This window comes from Phyllostomus discolor, chromosome 5 (genome assembly GCF_004126475.2).
Source record: "Phyllostomus discolor isolate MPI-MPIP mPhyDis1 chromosome 5, mPhyDis1.pri.v3, whole genome shotgun sequence".
Classification (NCBI taxonomy): domain Eukaryota; kingdom Metazoa; phylum Chordata; class Mammalia; order Chiroptera; family Phyllostomidae; genus Phyllostomus; species Phyllostomus discolor.
Window position 1 is genome coordinate 102,749,040 of NC_040907.2, and position 13,577 is coordinate 102,762,616.

At 36.3% G+C, this 13,577-nt stretch overlaps 1 protein-coding gene across 15 annotated transcripts in view; it reads left to right on the plus strand.

The window, feature by feature from the left end:
• Positions 1-13,577, plus strand: part of ZNF248 (zinc finger protein 248) — a 57,275-nt gene that overhangs the window by 29,285 nt on the left and 14,413 nt on the right. For 7 of the 15 annotated variants that reach the window (XM_036026660.1, XM_036026664.1, XM_036026665.1 and 4 more), the window contains 2 exons: positions 6,360-6,501; positions 6,795-6,890. In XM_036026660.1, coding sequence (XP_035882553.1) covers positions 6,360-6,501; positions 6,795-6,890 — 238 coding nt within the window. Of the gene's footprint in view, positions 1-6,353; positions 6,502-6,794; positions 6,891-13,577 lie in introns of all 15 variants that reach the window. The other 8 variants (XM_028511727.2, XM_028511725.2, XM_028511724.2 and 5 more) reach the window with 2 other exon arrangements.

Below are 13,577 nucleotides of genomic sequence, written 5' to 3' on the forward strand. Positions count from 1 at the left end.
GCTCTGTGTTTTTCTTTGGGTTTTGATTGTTGTTGGGTCTTTGGTGGGTCTTTCCCACCAGCTGGTTAACTGAGGGTCACTCTGTCCACCACCTCTTGTATTTTGTTGTGCTGGTGAAGACAGATTGTGTTGAAGTTGGTTCTTCTGTTTGTATAAGGTTTCGATGATTCTCCCCTTCTCTTGTTCAGTTGTTTTTTCTGGGTAATTTCTCCACTATTTAGTTGTATTTCCAGATAGGTCCTGGATTGAGGTTAGTGTGCTTTCCACTACCTCCTTCACATTCTTCTGTTGTTATCTGTTGGTGGTTCCTTTGTTGTTGGGTTTCCTCTTCCAGCATATATGCTGGTGTTCACAGCTTCCACTTACCCTTTTTTGTGATACGTTGGAAGGGGAAGGCAAAATGGTTTACTACAGCAAGAGAGTATTTTATGATATTTACAGTAGCAGCTGGTAGAGAAGAGATAGGAGATCCTTTGTCTATGTATAGTGTTAACTGTGATCTTCCAGCCAACTAACCACTTTTTAGAAAGGATGGAAAGAAGATAAGTCTCTTGTTGGGAAGCAAAAGTTTGTGAGTTGGATCTAGAAGGCAGTGAGATTGTTGGAGGTCAGATTCTGAGGTAAGGTGAGAGTAAAGGATAGTAAATAGGTATAGTGTGTGAGAGAGTAGATTAACCACTGCAGTAATAGAGTTCAGGAAACCATGAAGTGGGCTAAGATCTGAGAGGGGTGTTGTGTGTTCCATACAATTGTATGGAACAGCTGTTATTTACAATAATATTAGAGCAACAATCATATGATAGAATCTATGTGATCTGGATAACAAGAATAGGGAGTATAGGACCTTGAATACTGTGCTAATGGAACACAAGTTAAGCGAAGGACAGTAAATTAGCAATACACTCTGAAAGAGAGAACAGGGGAAACCTGTCAAATGATATAATATAACCAGCCAAGCCAAGGAGACTAAACAGAAAGAAGAGAAATACAAAAATAGTATTAAAATAAAAGATGTACAAATAATGAAAAAATAATAATACAAATATGCAATAACTTGCAGGTTCTTTGTAATAGCAAAGTGAAATTTGTCTCATTCTCTCAGCTGTTGGGATGCCCCCTCTTTGGTTCCAACTGTGGTCTTTTCACAGTTCCAGGGTTTCTTTGTCTCATGTCTGGTTTTTAATGTCTGCTATAATTTTTGGTCTCCTGTTTTCATATATGCTGGGGTATGTTGGCTGTTTCTTTGCTCTGTTACTCTGTAGATCGTCCTGGTTTTTCTTCTGTGTATAGGGGTAAGTGGAATCTGCCCCCTCCTACCACGCTACCATCTTCCTCTATTGATTGATTTTTTTAAAAAAATGTTGACCCAGCTTTCCATAAATGGAATAAATTCTACTTGGTTGTGGTTTACAATTCTTTTTATATATTGTGAAGTTTCATATGCCAATCTGAAGATTTTTGCATCTATGTTAATAAGAGATATTGGTCTTTAGTTTTCTTATATTGTCTTTATCTGGTTTTCTTATCAGGGTAATGTTGGTCTCGTGTAATGAGTACTCAGGTGTTATTTACTGGAGGAGATTATGGGTACTTAGTAATATTTCTGCCTTACATATTTAGTAGAACTTAATAGTGATAACATCTGGGTTTGGAGCTTTCTACTTCAGAAGTATTTTAATTGCTGATTCAATTTTTAAAACAGATTATAGTTCTATTTAGGTTATCTAGTTTTCATTTGGTAGCTGTGTCTTTTAAGCAATATGTCCATTTCATCTAAGCTATCAATTTTTCAGAAATAGAATTGTTCATAACATTTTCATTAAGAGAATACTTTTAATGCCCTTTAGCATCAGGTAGTGTCGACCCGTCTTTCTGAGATTTGTAACTTGTAATTTTTCTCTTTTTCTTGGTGATATTGTCTGGAGGTTTATTAATTTTACTGATCTTTTTGAAGAGGCTGCTTTGGTTTCACTGATTTTTCTCTATTTTTTCATGTTTTTAATTTCATAGATCATCTGATTTTTATTATTTCCTTTGTTTAGCTTGCTTTAGAGTTAATTAGAATTTTTCTCTTGTTTACACTTAGGTTACCAATTTTTAAAATTTATTTTTTAATTATAATTGACAAATAATACATTAGTTTCAGGTGTACAACAGAATTCTTGCACATTTATATACCTTACAAAGTTATTACTACAATAACTCTGGTACCCATCTGGCACTATTCATAGTTATTACAGTATTATTGACTATATTCCCTATCATATACTTTACAACATGTGACTAATTTTATAACTGGTAGTTTGTACTTTTTATTTTATTATATTTTATATTTATTTTATTTTTAATTAATGAGGGTACATTGGTTAATAAGCTCATATGTTTCAAGTGTACATTTCTGTGATACATGATCTCTATATTGCATTGTGTGCCCACCGCCCAAAGTCAAATCACCATATATCAGCAATATTTGGCCCTCTTTACCCTTTACTACATCCCACCTGCATTCCTACTGACAACCACCATACTGTTGTGTATGTCTGTGACATTCAGTTTTATATCTCACACGAGTGAAATCATATTGTTCTTAACTTATCCTAACTGACTTACTTTACTTAGCATAACATTCTCAAGGTCCATCCATGTTGTCACAAATGGTAGTTTTTCATATTTTCTTATGGCTGAGTAATATTACATTGTATGTACGTACTGCATCTTTATACAATTCTGTATCAAAGGACACTCTAGTTGTTTCATGTTCAGGCCACTGTGCTGTGAATAATGATACAATGAACATAGGGGTACATATATCTTTCTAAAATTTGGGGGGTAGATACCCAGGAAAGGCATTGCTGAGTTATATTTTAACTTCATTGTTAATATTTTGAGGAACCTCCATACTATTTTCCATAGTGGCTTTTCCAGTGTACACGTCCTAACAAAAGTTAATGAGGGTTCTTTTTTCTCCACAATCTCTTCAACATTTGTTATTATCTGTCTTGTTGATAATAGCTATTCTAACAGGTGTGGGGGTGGTAACTAATTGTAGTTTTGACTTGCATTTCTTTAATAGCTAATGAAGTTGAGCATTTCTTCATGTATCTATTGGCCATTTATATGTCTTCTTGGGAGAAGTGTTCAAGTTCTCTGCTCATTTTTTAGTTGGATTGTTTGTTTGGTATTGGGTTATATATTCAATTCTTTATATATTCTGATTATTACCTCCTTTTCAGAGCTGCTGCTTGCAAATTCTTTCTCCCCATAGGTTAGTTGCCTTTTTGTGCTGGGCAAAAGGTTTTTGGTTTGATATAGTCCCATTTATTTTTTCCTTATTCTGCATTTTCAAGTCACCTTGATCTCCCCCTGAGGCAATGTGGGCAATGGGGCTCCATATCCTTGAAATCCCAGTGGTATTCCCCAACAACCAGACCCTGTGGCAGTTCATCCTCAGTGTGTAAGTGAACTAGGCTAGGGAACCTACCTGCCTCCTTTTTTGTTTTGCCCTCCTAGCAATGAAGACTAGTAGACCTTAGTGTCATCCTTCCTGTGCCTCCACCTGACCCTGGGATTAGTCATAGAGTGTGCTCTTTCTGTAGTCACAGTTTTCGAGTTTGCAGATAATGTGCTCTGCAGCCTGACATCAGAGACTGAGGAGAAGAGCTCTGGGAGGTTAAGAGTAGGCTGCCAGGGTCCTGGGCTTTGTCGGAATGCTGATTGCCAGACAAGTGTGGCCACACATTTGTACTTCATCTCTGCCCAGGTCACTGGGATCAGCCACAGCTCATGCTGCCCACTGATGAAGTGATGCTCACTAAATCTCTTGACTCCTTTCTGCTGAAGGGAGTGCCAGCCACAACCTGATTTCTCCCCTTTCCTGGCTGGTTCCCACAGTGACCCACAGGCTGCAGGGCTGTGTCCCTGGCTCCTTTGAGCTCTTCTCCTTCTTAACTCCCTGGTTCGTTCCCACTTGGTCTCTGTTAGATGTTTAAATGTGCAGATCTTTCAGATGTATTTGTGTGTTGAAAAGAGAATCCTTTGTTGAATTATAGCTGCTCAAGTTGTTGAAACTTCAAGGGGAGAAATCTAGGGGGATCTCTCACACTGCCATTCCTCTGACATTACAGGTTACTGATTTTAAAGCTTTTATTTCTAACATATTCATTTGATGCTGTGAATTTCCCTTTATACACTCTTTTCACTGCATTCCACACATTTTTGATAAGTGGTATTTTCATTTTAATTTTATTTAAAATATATTAAAATTTCTTTTGAGACTTCTTTGACCTGTAAGTTATTTATAAATCTGTTGCCTAATTTTCAAGTATTTGGGGAATTTTCCAGCTGTCACTTGCTCAGTAATTTATATTTAATTCCATTGTGGTTGGAGAATATATTTTGTATAATTAACTGTTGTTTTAAATTTATTAAGGTGTGTTTTGTGACCTAAACTGTGTTCCATCTTGGTGAATGTTTCATGGGAGCTAGAATAGAAGGATAGAATGTGTATTTTACTATTTTGGATGAAATCAGTTAAATCATATTGATTGACAGTGCTGCTCAGTTCATTTATATACTTACTGATTTTCTGTCTGGTTGATCTCTCAATACTAAGAGAGGAGTGTTGAAGTCTCTAACTATGATTATGACTTGTTCATTTTTCTTTCAGTTCTATCATTTTTGTGGTATTTATTTTCATGCTCTTTTGTTAGATACATACATGTTTCAGATTGTCTCTCCTTTCTATAGTATGATTTTGAACCCATCTAATAAGTTCTTAATTCCAGATACTATATTTTGTAGCTTTAGCATGCCCATTTAATGTATCTGTGAGTGTATATATCACATGTGTGTATGCATACACACATGTATCAAAGGAAATCCAAGAGCATTCTCAGGTTCAGTGATTCACTGGGATGACTCAGCATTTAGTTGTATTTATGGTTATGACTTATTAAAGTGAAAGGTTACAAAGCAAAACCAACAGAAGGGAAGAGGCATATGGGGTCTAAACCAAAGGAAACCAGGCACAAGCTTCTAAAAGTCTTCTCCCAGGACACATTTAGTACTCTAGCAATGAGCTGTGATAACAAACATGAAATGTCTGCTAGAGAAGTTCAGTAGACGGTGCTCAGAGTTTTTATAGAGGCCTGGTCACATAGGTACTCTCTGTTTAACACATAAAATCCCAGAGTCCAGGAGGAATGCACAATATAAGCCATATTGTTTACACAAACAGTTTAGGTTCAGTGAACCCTTCTTATCAGCGAATGATCCTGAAATCCAAGTTTCCAGATACCAGCCAAAGGGCCCCCTCGTGGCAGACCTTCCAAGGGCTGACAGTCTCAGGCCTGCTCTATTAATTCTTTTCTGCACAACACACATACCATGTATCTGTTGAACTCCCACTTTCTCATTTATTTTGTTCATATTTTCATTTGTTTTATTTAAAATATTCATAATTTATTTTGAAATTTTTGCTTATCAATGTAAATATCTGGGTCCCCTGTGAGCCTTCTATTTTTTTTCTTGGTCCTTTGTCTCTTCACAAACCATGAAATATTTTATTGGATGCCAAACATATTTAACAATAAAAAATGGTAGAGGCTCCAGAAAAATTATCTCTTTTAGTAGAGAGTTCATCTTTTTCTCAGGTGGGCAGGCAAAATGCAGGCTGGTCAATTTAATTAATTGTAGGTTGAACTTGGTCAGGGCCTGCACCATATTCATTTTAATCCCACTATTCATTTTAACAACTGACAGTTTCATTTTCTCAGTGAAAGTTAATGTAATATAAAAGATAATATAAAATAACTAACTTTTCTTTGGTAACCCCAATCTACTTTGTGCATACTGCTAGTTCCTACAATGTCTAATTTAATAAATGATAATATATATGTTTCTTTATCAGGTCATAAGCACTTTGAGAACAGAAACTGTATTTATTTTCATCAATAGTATTCGTAGCAGTTAGGACAGTTTCAGGCCCTCAGTGGCAACTGTACATATTTTATCCTATATAATATAACACAAAAGAAGGCATCCTATATAACAATTTTTAGTAAACTCTAAAGAGATTACTTCTGTCACATCTTTTCCTCATGATATAGTTCTGACAGCTTCATATAGAGAAAGAATATACCGTGCCCTGGCTGGTGTGGCTCAGTGGATTGAATGTCGGCCTGTGAATCAACGAGTTGCTGGTTTGATTCCCAGTCAGGACATGTGTCTGGATTGTGAGCCAGGTCTGCAGTAGGGGATGCATGAGAGGCAACCACACATTAATGTTCCTCTCCCTCTCTTTCTCCCTCCCCTCCCTCCTCTCTAAAAATAAATAAAAATCTTAAAAAAAAAAGAAAAAGAATATACCCTTACAGGAACCAGTGTCATTCAAAGATGTATATGTGGACTTCACCAAGGAAGAATGGTATCTTCTGGATCCTGCTCAGAAGATATTATACAGAGACATGATGCTGGAAAATTATAGCCACCTTGTCTCAGTAGGTAAGAATTTTTCCATGTAACAACATGTAGCATGCATTTCTTAGGTGATAAAACATGTGAACTTCCTATAGAATTTTCTGATTTGAAGCTTGAGATTTAATGTTCTGAGATGAACACTCCATTTTGGCCACCATAAAGAATGCTGTTGTCCTACCTCCTCAGGGGTTGGTTCATTTGGGCACCTTTTTGAATAGCTTCTTAAGGTGTAACTTTCTTTCCCATCATCTTTTCAGAGTCCCTAAAACCAGACTGTTTAGATAGTTGTACTTTTTTGTTGTTGTTGTTGTTATCAGGGTATTGCATTACTAAGCCAGAAGTGATCATCAAGATAGAGCAAGGAGAAGAGCCCTGGATACTAAAGCAAGGATTCCCAAGCCAGTGTCACCCAGGTGAGTTCATGAGTTCACAAGCAGATGGAAGCCACAGTAAATGAGATCTTAAGCCATTGGTTTACAGTGTATCACCTTTTAAATACCTTTCAGATGTTTCTTGTTATAGCCCCAGACCTTTGCAAGTGACTAAGGACGGTTGACCCATATCCCTCCATTACAGTATTCACATTTCTCCATGTCACTTTTACTCCTAAATGTTTTCCTCTGTTCATTGACTTTTTATAAGTTATTTACCTATACCCATAATTCAAAGTCAGTTGACTTCATCTTAGATAATTTTTCTTGGTTAGTGTAGCTTTTAGAATTGTTTACCTTCCCTCTGTTGTCTTTGGAAACCTTGTGTTAACTGGTGTGTTTTCATCTAGTACTTCTTTTTATCCATTTAACAAATATATGATGAGCACTTACTATGATCCAGTTATGTTTTTAGGTATTTAAATGAGTAATGTCCTTGCTATCATATGGTGTATATTACAGGGAAGGACATGAAGTATACATGTATATGCGCGCATTTATTTTTTATCCTCACCTGTGGATATGTTTGTTTATTTATTTTTTTAGAGAGAGAAAGGGGTTGGGGAGAGAGAGAAACATAGATGTGAGATAGAAACATCTATCTGTTGCCTATCATACATGCGCCAACCAGGGATCAAACCCACAACCTAGGTATGTGCCCTGACCTGGAATCAAACCCACAACCTTTTTGTTGTATAGGAGAGTGCTCCAACGAACTGAGCCACTTAGCCAAGGGCTTGTGTGTGTGTGTGTGTGTGTGTGTGTGTGTGTGTAGATATGTGTTGGGTGGTGATAGGTACTGTAAAGATTGTTAAAGCAGTGGAAAGGAGGATGGATAATGATGGCATGTATTATACTATTTGGGAAGAAAGTCAGAGAAAATCTTTTTTGATGAGGTCAATGAAGATGAGATTCTAATAAAGTGAAAGTGTGAGCTATGTGGATTCTGAGTATTCTAGGCAGAGGAAACATCAGGTGCTGAATTTCTCAGACAGTTGTATTCTTAGAGTCAAGAATGGAAAGGAGGCCAATATAGCTGGAGTCCAGTGGGCATGGGGAAGATTGATAGGAGATAATGTGATAAGAAGTATCATGGACAAAGTAGATACATTAAAGTTATTTTGAGTACTGTGGGAAATTTGGGGTTTTAGTAAATGGAGATAGATTGAGCCATCAAATCCAATTTTATAGTTTAAAAGAGTCTCTCTGACTTCTCTAAACAGTGAATAAACTTTGGTGAGTGGGGTGGCACTTAGGCATGAGTAAGAAAGGAATACCAGTTGGGAGGGTATTATGTACTCTTAGAGGGGAAAAGAGGGTGGCTAAAAGCTATGTTGGAAGTGCTCAGAAGTGGTAGATTTGTACAGATACATTGAAGGTGAAACTCAGAGGATTTGCGCTTAGATTGTGTAATAGTATGTGAGAGAAAGAGAAGACTCATTCTTGACTCCAATGATTTGTCTCAAGCAGCTGGATAAAGTAAGGTATCATTTACTGAGATAGAGAAAAGTATGGAGGAGAGATTATAGAAGAGTTATTACAAATTTAAATTTGGATTCAAGAAGCTCGAGATAACTGTTCACTTCTAGTCTGTGTGTTGAATAGGAGATTGGATGAAAACAAGTATGGAATATAAAACTAGAAGTATCCATTTGAAAGGCATCAATTTAGGTGACATTAAAAGGCTTGGGGCTACAGGAGATCTACTAAAACAGATGTCAGCAAACTTTTTAAATAAAAGACCAGATGGCAAATATTTTCTGTTCCTGATGCTGTTCCTCCTCCTCCCCCTTTCACCTTTCTTTCTTATTTTTTCTCCTCTTCTTTTTTTCCTCCTTTCTTCTTCATCCTTGCTCCTTCCTACTACCTCTTCTACTTTTTTCCTCTCAAAATGTAAAAACATTCTTAGCTCAAGGACCATTGCCTTGCAGTCATAGTTTGCTAACTCCTTTTCTAGAGAGTGGTTGTCTCAGAGAAGTAGTCTTGGGGACAGTACACTCTTACAAAGCTTGAAACCATTAAATCTCATCATTACAGGAGATTGAGAAGAAACAGTCAGAGTGAAATGAAAACCAGAGAGGCTGTTTCCCAGAGGTCAAATAAGGGACATTCTACCATCCTTTTATTATTTTAAGTGGTAATCATAAGTCACTCTACTAAACCTGCTATTTTCTGTTACTAGTCTATTCAGACTCCTGTTGTTTTCCTTTCAAAACCATATACTGCATCTCATTATTTTCTCACATAACACTGATACAACATAAAACCAGAAATGTCACTGTGTTTTTTTATTTCTGGGGTGAGCCAATTCCTAAATATCTTTTATTTTTTAACCTAAAGTGTCCATGTACTAGCCTGACAAAGTTGCTTCTTATTAATAAATGAAAATTAAGTCTTTTTTCATGACTATTACAATATGGTCCTATTCTACCTTTCTCAATTTCTTTCTTTCTGCTCTCCAGAATTTATATGAAAACCATACTATCTTATATTTTAAACTTCACTTATGAATGTTTTCTCTTATTTAACTTTAAATAATGTTTTGTGTTTCAATTCAATTACATTTGACATACAGTATTATATTAGTGTTTGGTATATTGTATATTATACAACCCAATGATTAGACATTATATAACTTACTAAGTGATCACCCTGGTGAATCTAGTACCCATCTGACATCATACATAGTTATTATAATGTAATTGACTATTCCTTACACTGTATTTTACATTCCCATAACTATGCTGTAACTACAAATCTGTACTTCTTAATCTTTCATCTTTTCTACTCATGTTTCCAATGGCCTCCCATCTGACAACCATCAAAATGTTCTATGTATCTCTGAGTCTGTTTCTGTTCTGCTTGTTTGTTTATTGTGTGTTTTAGATCTGCTTTGTCTAGAGTGAACATTGCTAACCCAGCTTTTGTTTGTTTCCATTTTCATGAAATATCTTTTTCAATCCCTTTACTTACAGTCTCTGTGTGTCTTTCCATCTGAAGTGAGTCTTTTGTAGACAGAACATATAGGAGTGTGTTTTTGTTATGAATTCAGCCTCCATATGACTTTTGATTGAAGCATTTTATACATTTGCATTTAAAGTAATTATTGACAGATAAGTATATTTATTGTAGTTTTATTATTCATATTTTTTATTGTTGCTCAAATACAGTTGTCTCCATTTACACCAACAACTTCCCCTCGCCCTATCATTCCCCAACTCCTACTCTCAATCCTGCATCCCTTTGGCTTTGTCCATGTGTCCTTTATATATGTTCCTTGATGACCATTCTCCTTCCTTCCCCGATAGTCCCATATCCCTTCCCCTCTGGTTACTGGCAGTTTGTTCTTTGTTTCAATGTCTCTGGTTAAATTTTCTTTGCTTGTTTGTTTTGTTGATTGGGTTCTACTTATAGGTGAGATCATATGGTATTTGTTTTTCACCGCCTGGCTTATTTCACTTAGCATAATGCTGTCCAGTTCCATCCATGCTGTCGCAAAGGGTTAGGAGCTCTTTCTTTCTTTTGGCTGCATAGTATTCCATCATGTAAAAGTACTATAGTTTTTTTATCCATTTATTGATGGGCACTTAGGTTGCTTCCAGTACTTGTCTATTGTAAATTGTGCTGCTGTGAACATTGGGATGCATAGGTTCTTTTGAACTGGTAGTTCAGGATTTTTAGTGTGTAATCCCATCAGGGGAATTGTCAGGTCAAAAGGCAATTCAATTTTTAGTTTTCTGAGGAAATTCCATACTGTTTTCCACAATGGCTGCACCAGTCTACATCCCACCAACAGTGTTCTAGGGTTCCCTTTTCTCCACAACTCACCAGGACTTGTTTGTTGATTTCTTTATGATGACCATCCTGACTGATGGCTAGTGGTTCTGAGCATCCTTTTATATGTCTTTAGGCCTCTGTATGTCCTCCTTGGAGAAGTGTCTATTTTAGGTCGTTTGCCCATTTTTTAGTTGGGTTGTTTGTCTTCCCGGAGTGGAATGGTATGAGTTCTTTATATATTTTGGAGAGAAACCCTTGCCCCAGGTATCATTTGCAAATACATTTTTCCATACAGTTGGTTCCCTGTTCAGCCAGGCAGAGGCTGAAGATACCTTTTTATTTTGATGAGATACCATTTGTTTATTCTTTCCTTTATGTCCCTTGCCCTAGGGGACATATTGATGAAAATATTGTTCATGGATTACCTGAGATTTTCCTGCCAATGTTCTCCTCTAAGTCTTTTATGGTGTTGTGATTTATATTTAAGTTTTTTATGCATTTTTAGTTTATTTCGTCTATGGTAAAAGTGGATGGTTGAGTTTCATTTTTTTACATTTAGCTGTCCAGCTCTCCCAGCACCATTTGTTGAAGAGGCTATTTTTACTCCACTTTATGCCTCTGCTGCCCCCTTTGTGCAATATTAATTGACCTTGGAGACATGTGTTTATTTCTGGGCTCTCTGTTCTGTTCCATTGATCTATGTGTCTGTTCTTACACCAGTACCAGACTGTTTTGATTACTGTAGCCTTGTAAAATAGTTCAGTGTCAGGTATTGTGATCCCTCCTACTTTGTTCTTCTTTCTCGATATTGCTGCATCTAGTCGGGGTCCTTTATGGTTTCATGTAAGTTTTTGAAAAGTTTGTTCTATATCTATGAAATATGTCATTGGTAATTTAATAGGGATTGTGTTGAATCTATAAATTGCTTTGGGCAGTATGGACATTTTGATAATGTTAATTCTTCCAGTCCATGAACACAATATATGCTTCTGTTTGTTTTTGTCTTCCTTACTTTCTTTCTTCAGTGTGTGTAGTTTCCTGAGTAAAGGTCTTTTACCTCCTTGGTTAGGTTTATTCCTAGGTACTTTACTTTTCTTGTTACCCTAGCAGATGGGATTTTTTTTCCTGATTTCTGTTTCTGATATCTCGTTGGTGTACAAAAATGCCTTTGATTTCTGAATCTTGACTGTGTCCTGCTGTGCTGTCAAAATCACCTATTAGGTTGAGTAGTTTTCTGGTGGATTATGTAGGGTTCTTTATATACACTATCATGTCATCTGCAAACAATGACAGTTTTGCTTCATCCTTTCCAATATGGATGACCTTTATTTTTTTTTCTTGTCTCACTGCTGTGGCTAGGGCTTCCAACACTATGTTCAATACAGGTGGTGAAAGTGGACACCCTTGTCTTCTGCCTGTGTTTTATTTGAAAGGTTTTAGTTTTTGCCCCTTCGGTCTGATGTTGGCTGTAGATCTCTCGTATATGGCCTTTATCATGTTGAGGTATACTCTCTCTACTCCCACTTTGCAGAGTGTTTTTATCATAAATGGGTGCTGTACCATATCAAATGGTTTTTCTGTTTCTATTGATATGATAATGTGATTTTGTCTTTCCTTTGTTTATGTGATGTATTACGTTTACTGATTTGTGAATGTTGTACCATCTTGCATTCCTGGGATGAATCCCACTTGATCATGGTGTATGATCTTTTTAATGTATTGATGGGTGCAGTTTGCAAATATTTTGTTGAGGATTTTAGCGTGTTTGTTCATCAGAGACATTGACTTGTAGTTTTCTTTATTTGTTGTATCTTTATCTGGTTTTGGGATTATGATGATGCTGGCCTCATGAAAGGAGTTTGGGAGTCTTCCTTCTTCTTAGATAATTAGGAATAGTCTGAGGAGGATAGGGGTTAACTCTTCCTTAAATATTTTGTAAAATTCTCCTTTGAGACCATCCTACCCAGGGCTTTTGTGTGACAAGAGGTTTTGGTTACCGTTTTGATTTCACCAGCTGTCATCAGTCTGTTCAGGTTTTCTGCTGCTTCTTCATTTAGTTTCAGAAGATTATGTTTCTAGAAATTTGTCCATTACACCAAGGTTTTCAAATTTCTTGGCATGTAGTTTATAGTAATTTCTTACAATCCTTTGTATTTCTATGGTATCAGTTGTAATCTCTCCTCTTTCATTTCTGATTGTGTTTTTTGGGGTCCTCTTTTTTTCTCGATGAGTCTGCTTAAAAGCTTGTTCATTTTGTTTATCTTTTCAAAGAAGCATCTCCTGGATTTATTGATCCTTCGAATTGTTCTTTTAGTCTCTGTGTCATGTAATTCTGCTCTGATCTTGGTTATTTCCTTCCTTCTACTCAATCTGGGCTTAGTTGTTACTTCTCCAGTTCTTGTAGGTATAGGGTTAAGTTCTGTATTTCAAGTTTTTCTATCTTTTTAGGTGGGTCTGTATGTCTATGAACTTCCCTCTCAGGACTGCCTTCGCTCTGTCCAGTACATTTTTGCTTTTTGTGTGTTCATTTAAATTTGTTTCCAATACTTTTTTATTTCTTCCTTGATCTGATTATTAACCCATTCATTGTTTACTAGCATGCTATTCAATCTCCATGAATTTGAGTGTTTTTGAATTTTTTCCTTGATGTTGTTTACTAGTTTCAAGCCCTTGTTGTCCAAGAAAATGCTGGATATAATTTCATTGATTTTGACTTTGTTGTGGCTTGTTTTGTGTCCTATCATGTAGTCTCTCTTTGAAAATGTTATATATGCATTTGAAAAGAATCTGTATTTTGCTTCTTTGGGATGAAAGTTTATATATATATAGGAGTTAAGTCCATTTGATGATGATCTAGGGCATTGTTCAGTGCTGCAATATCCTAGTTGATAT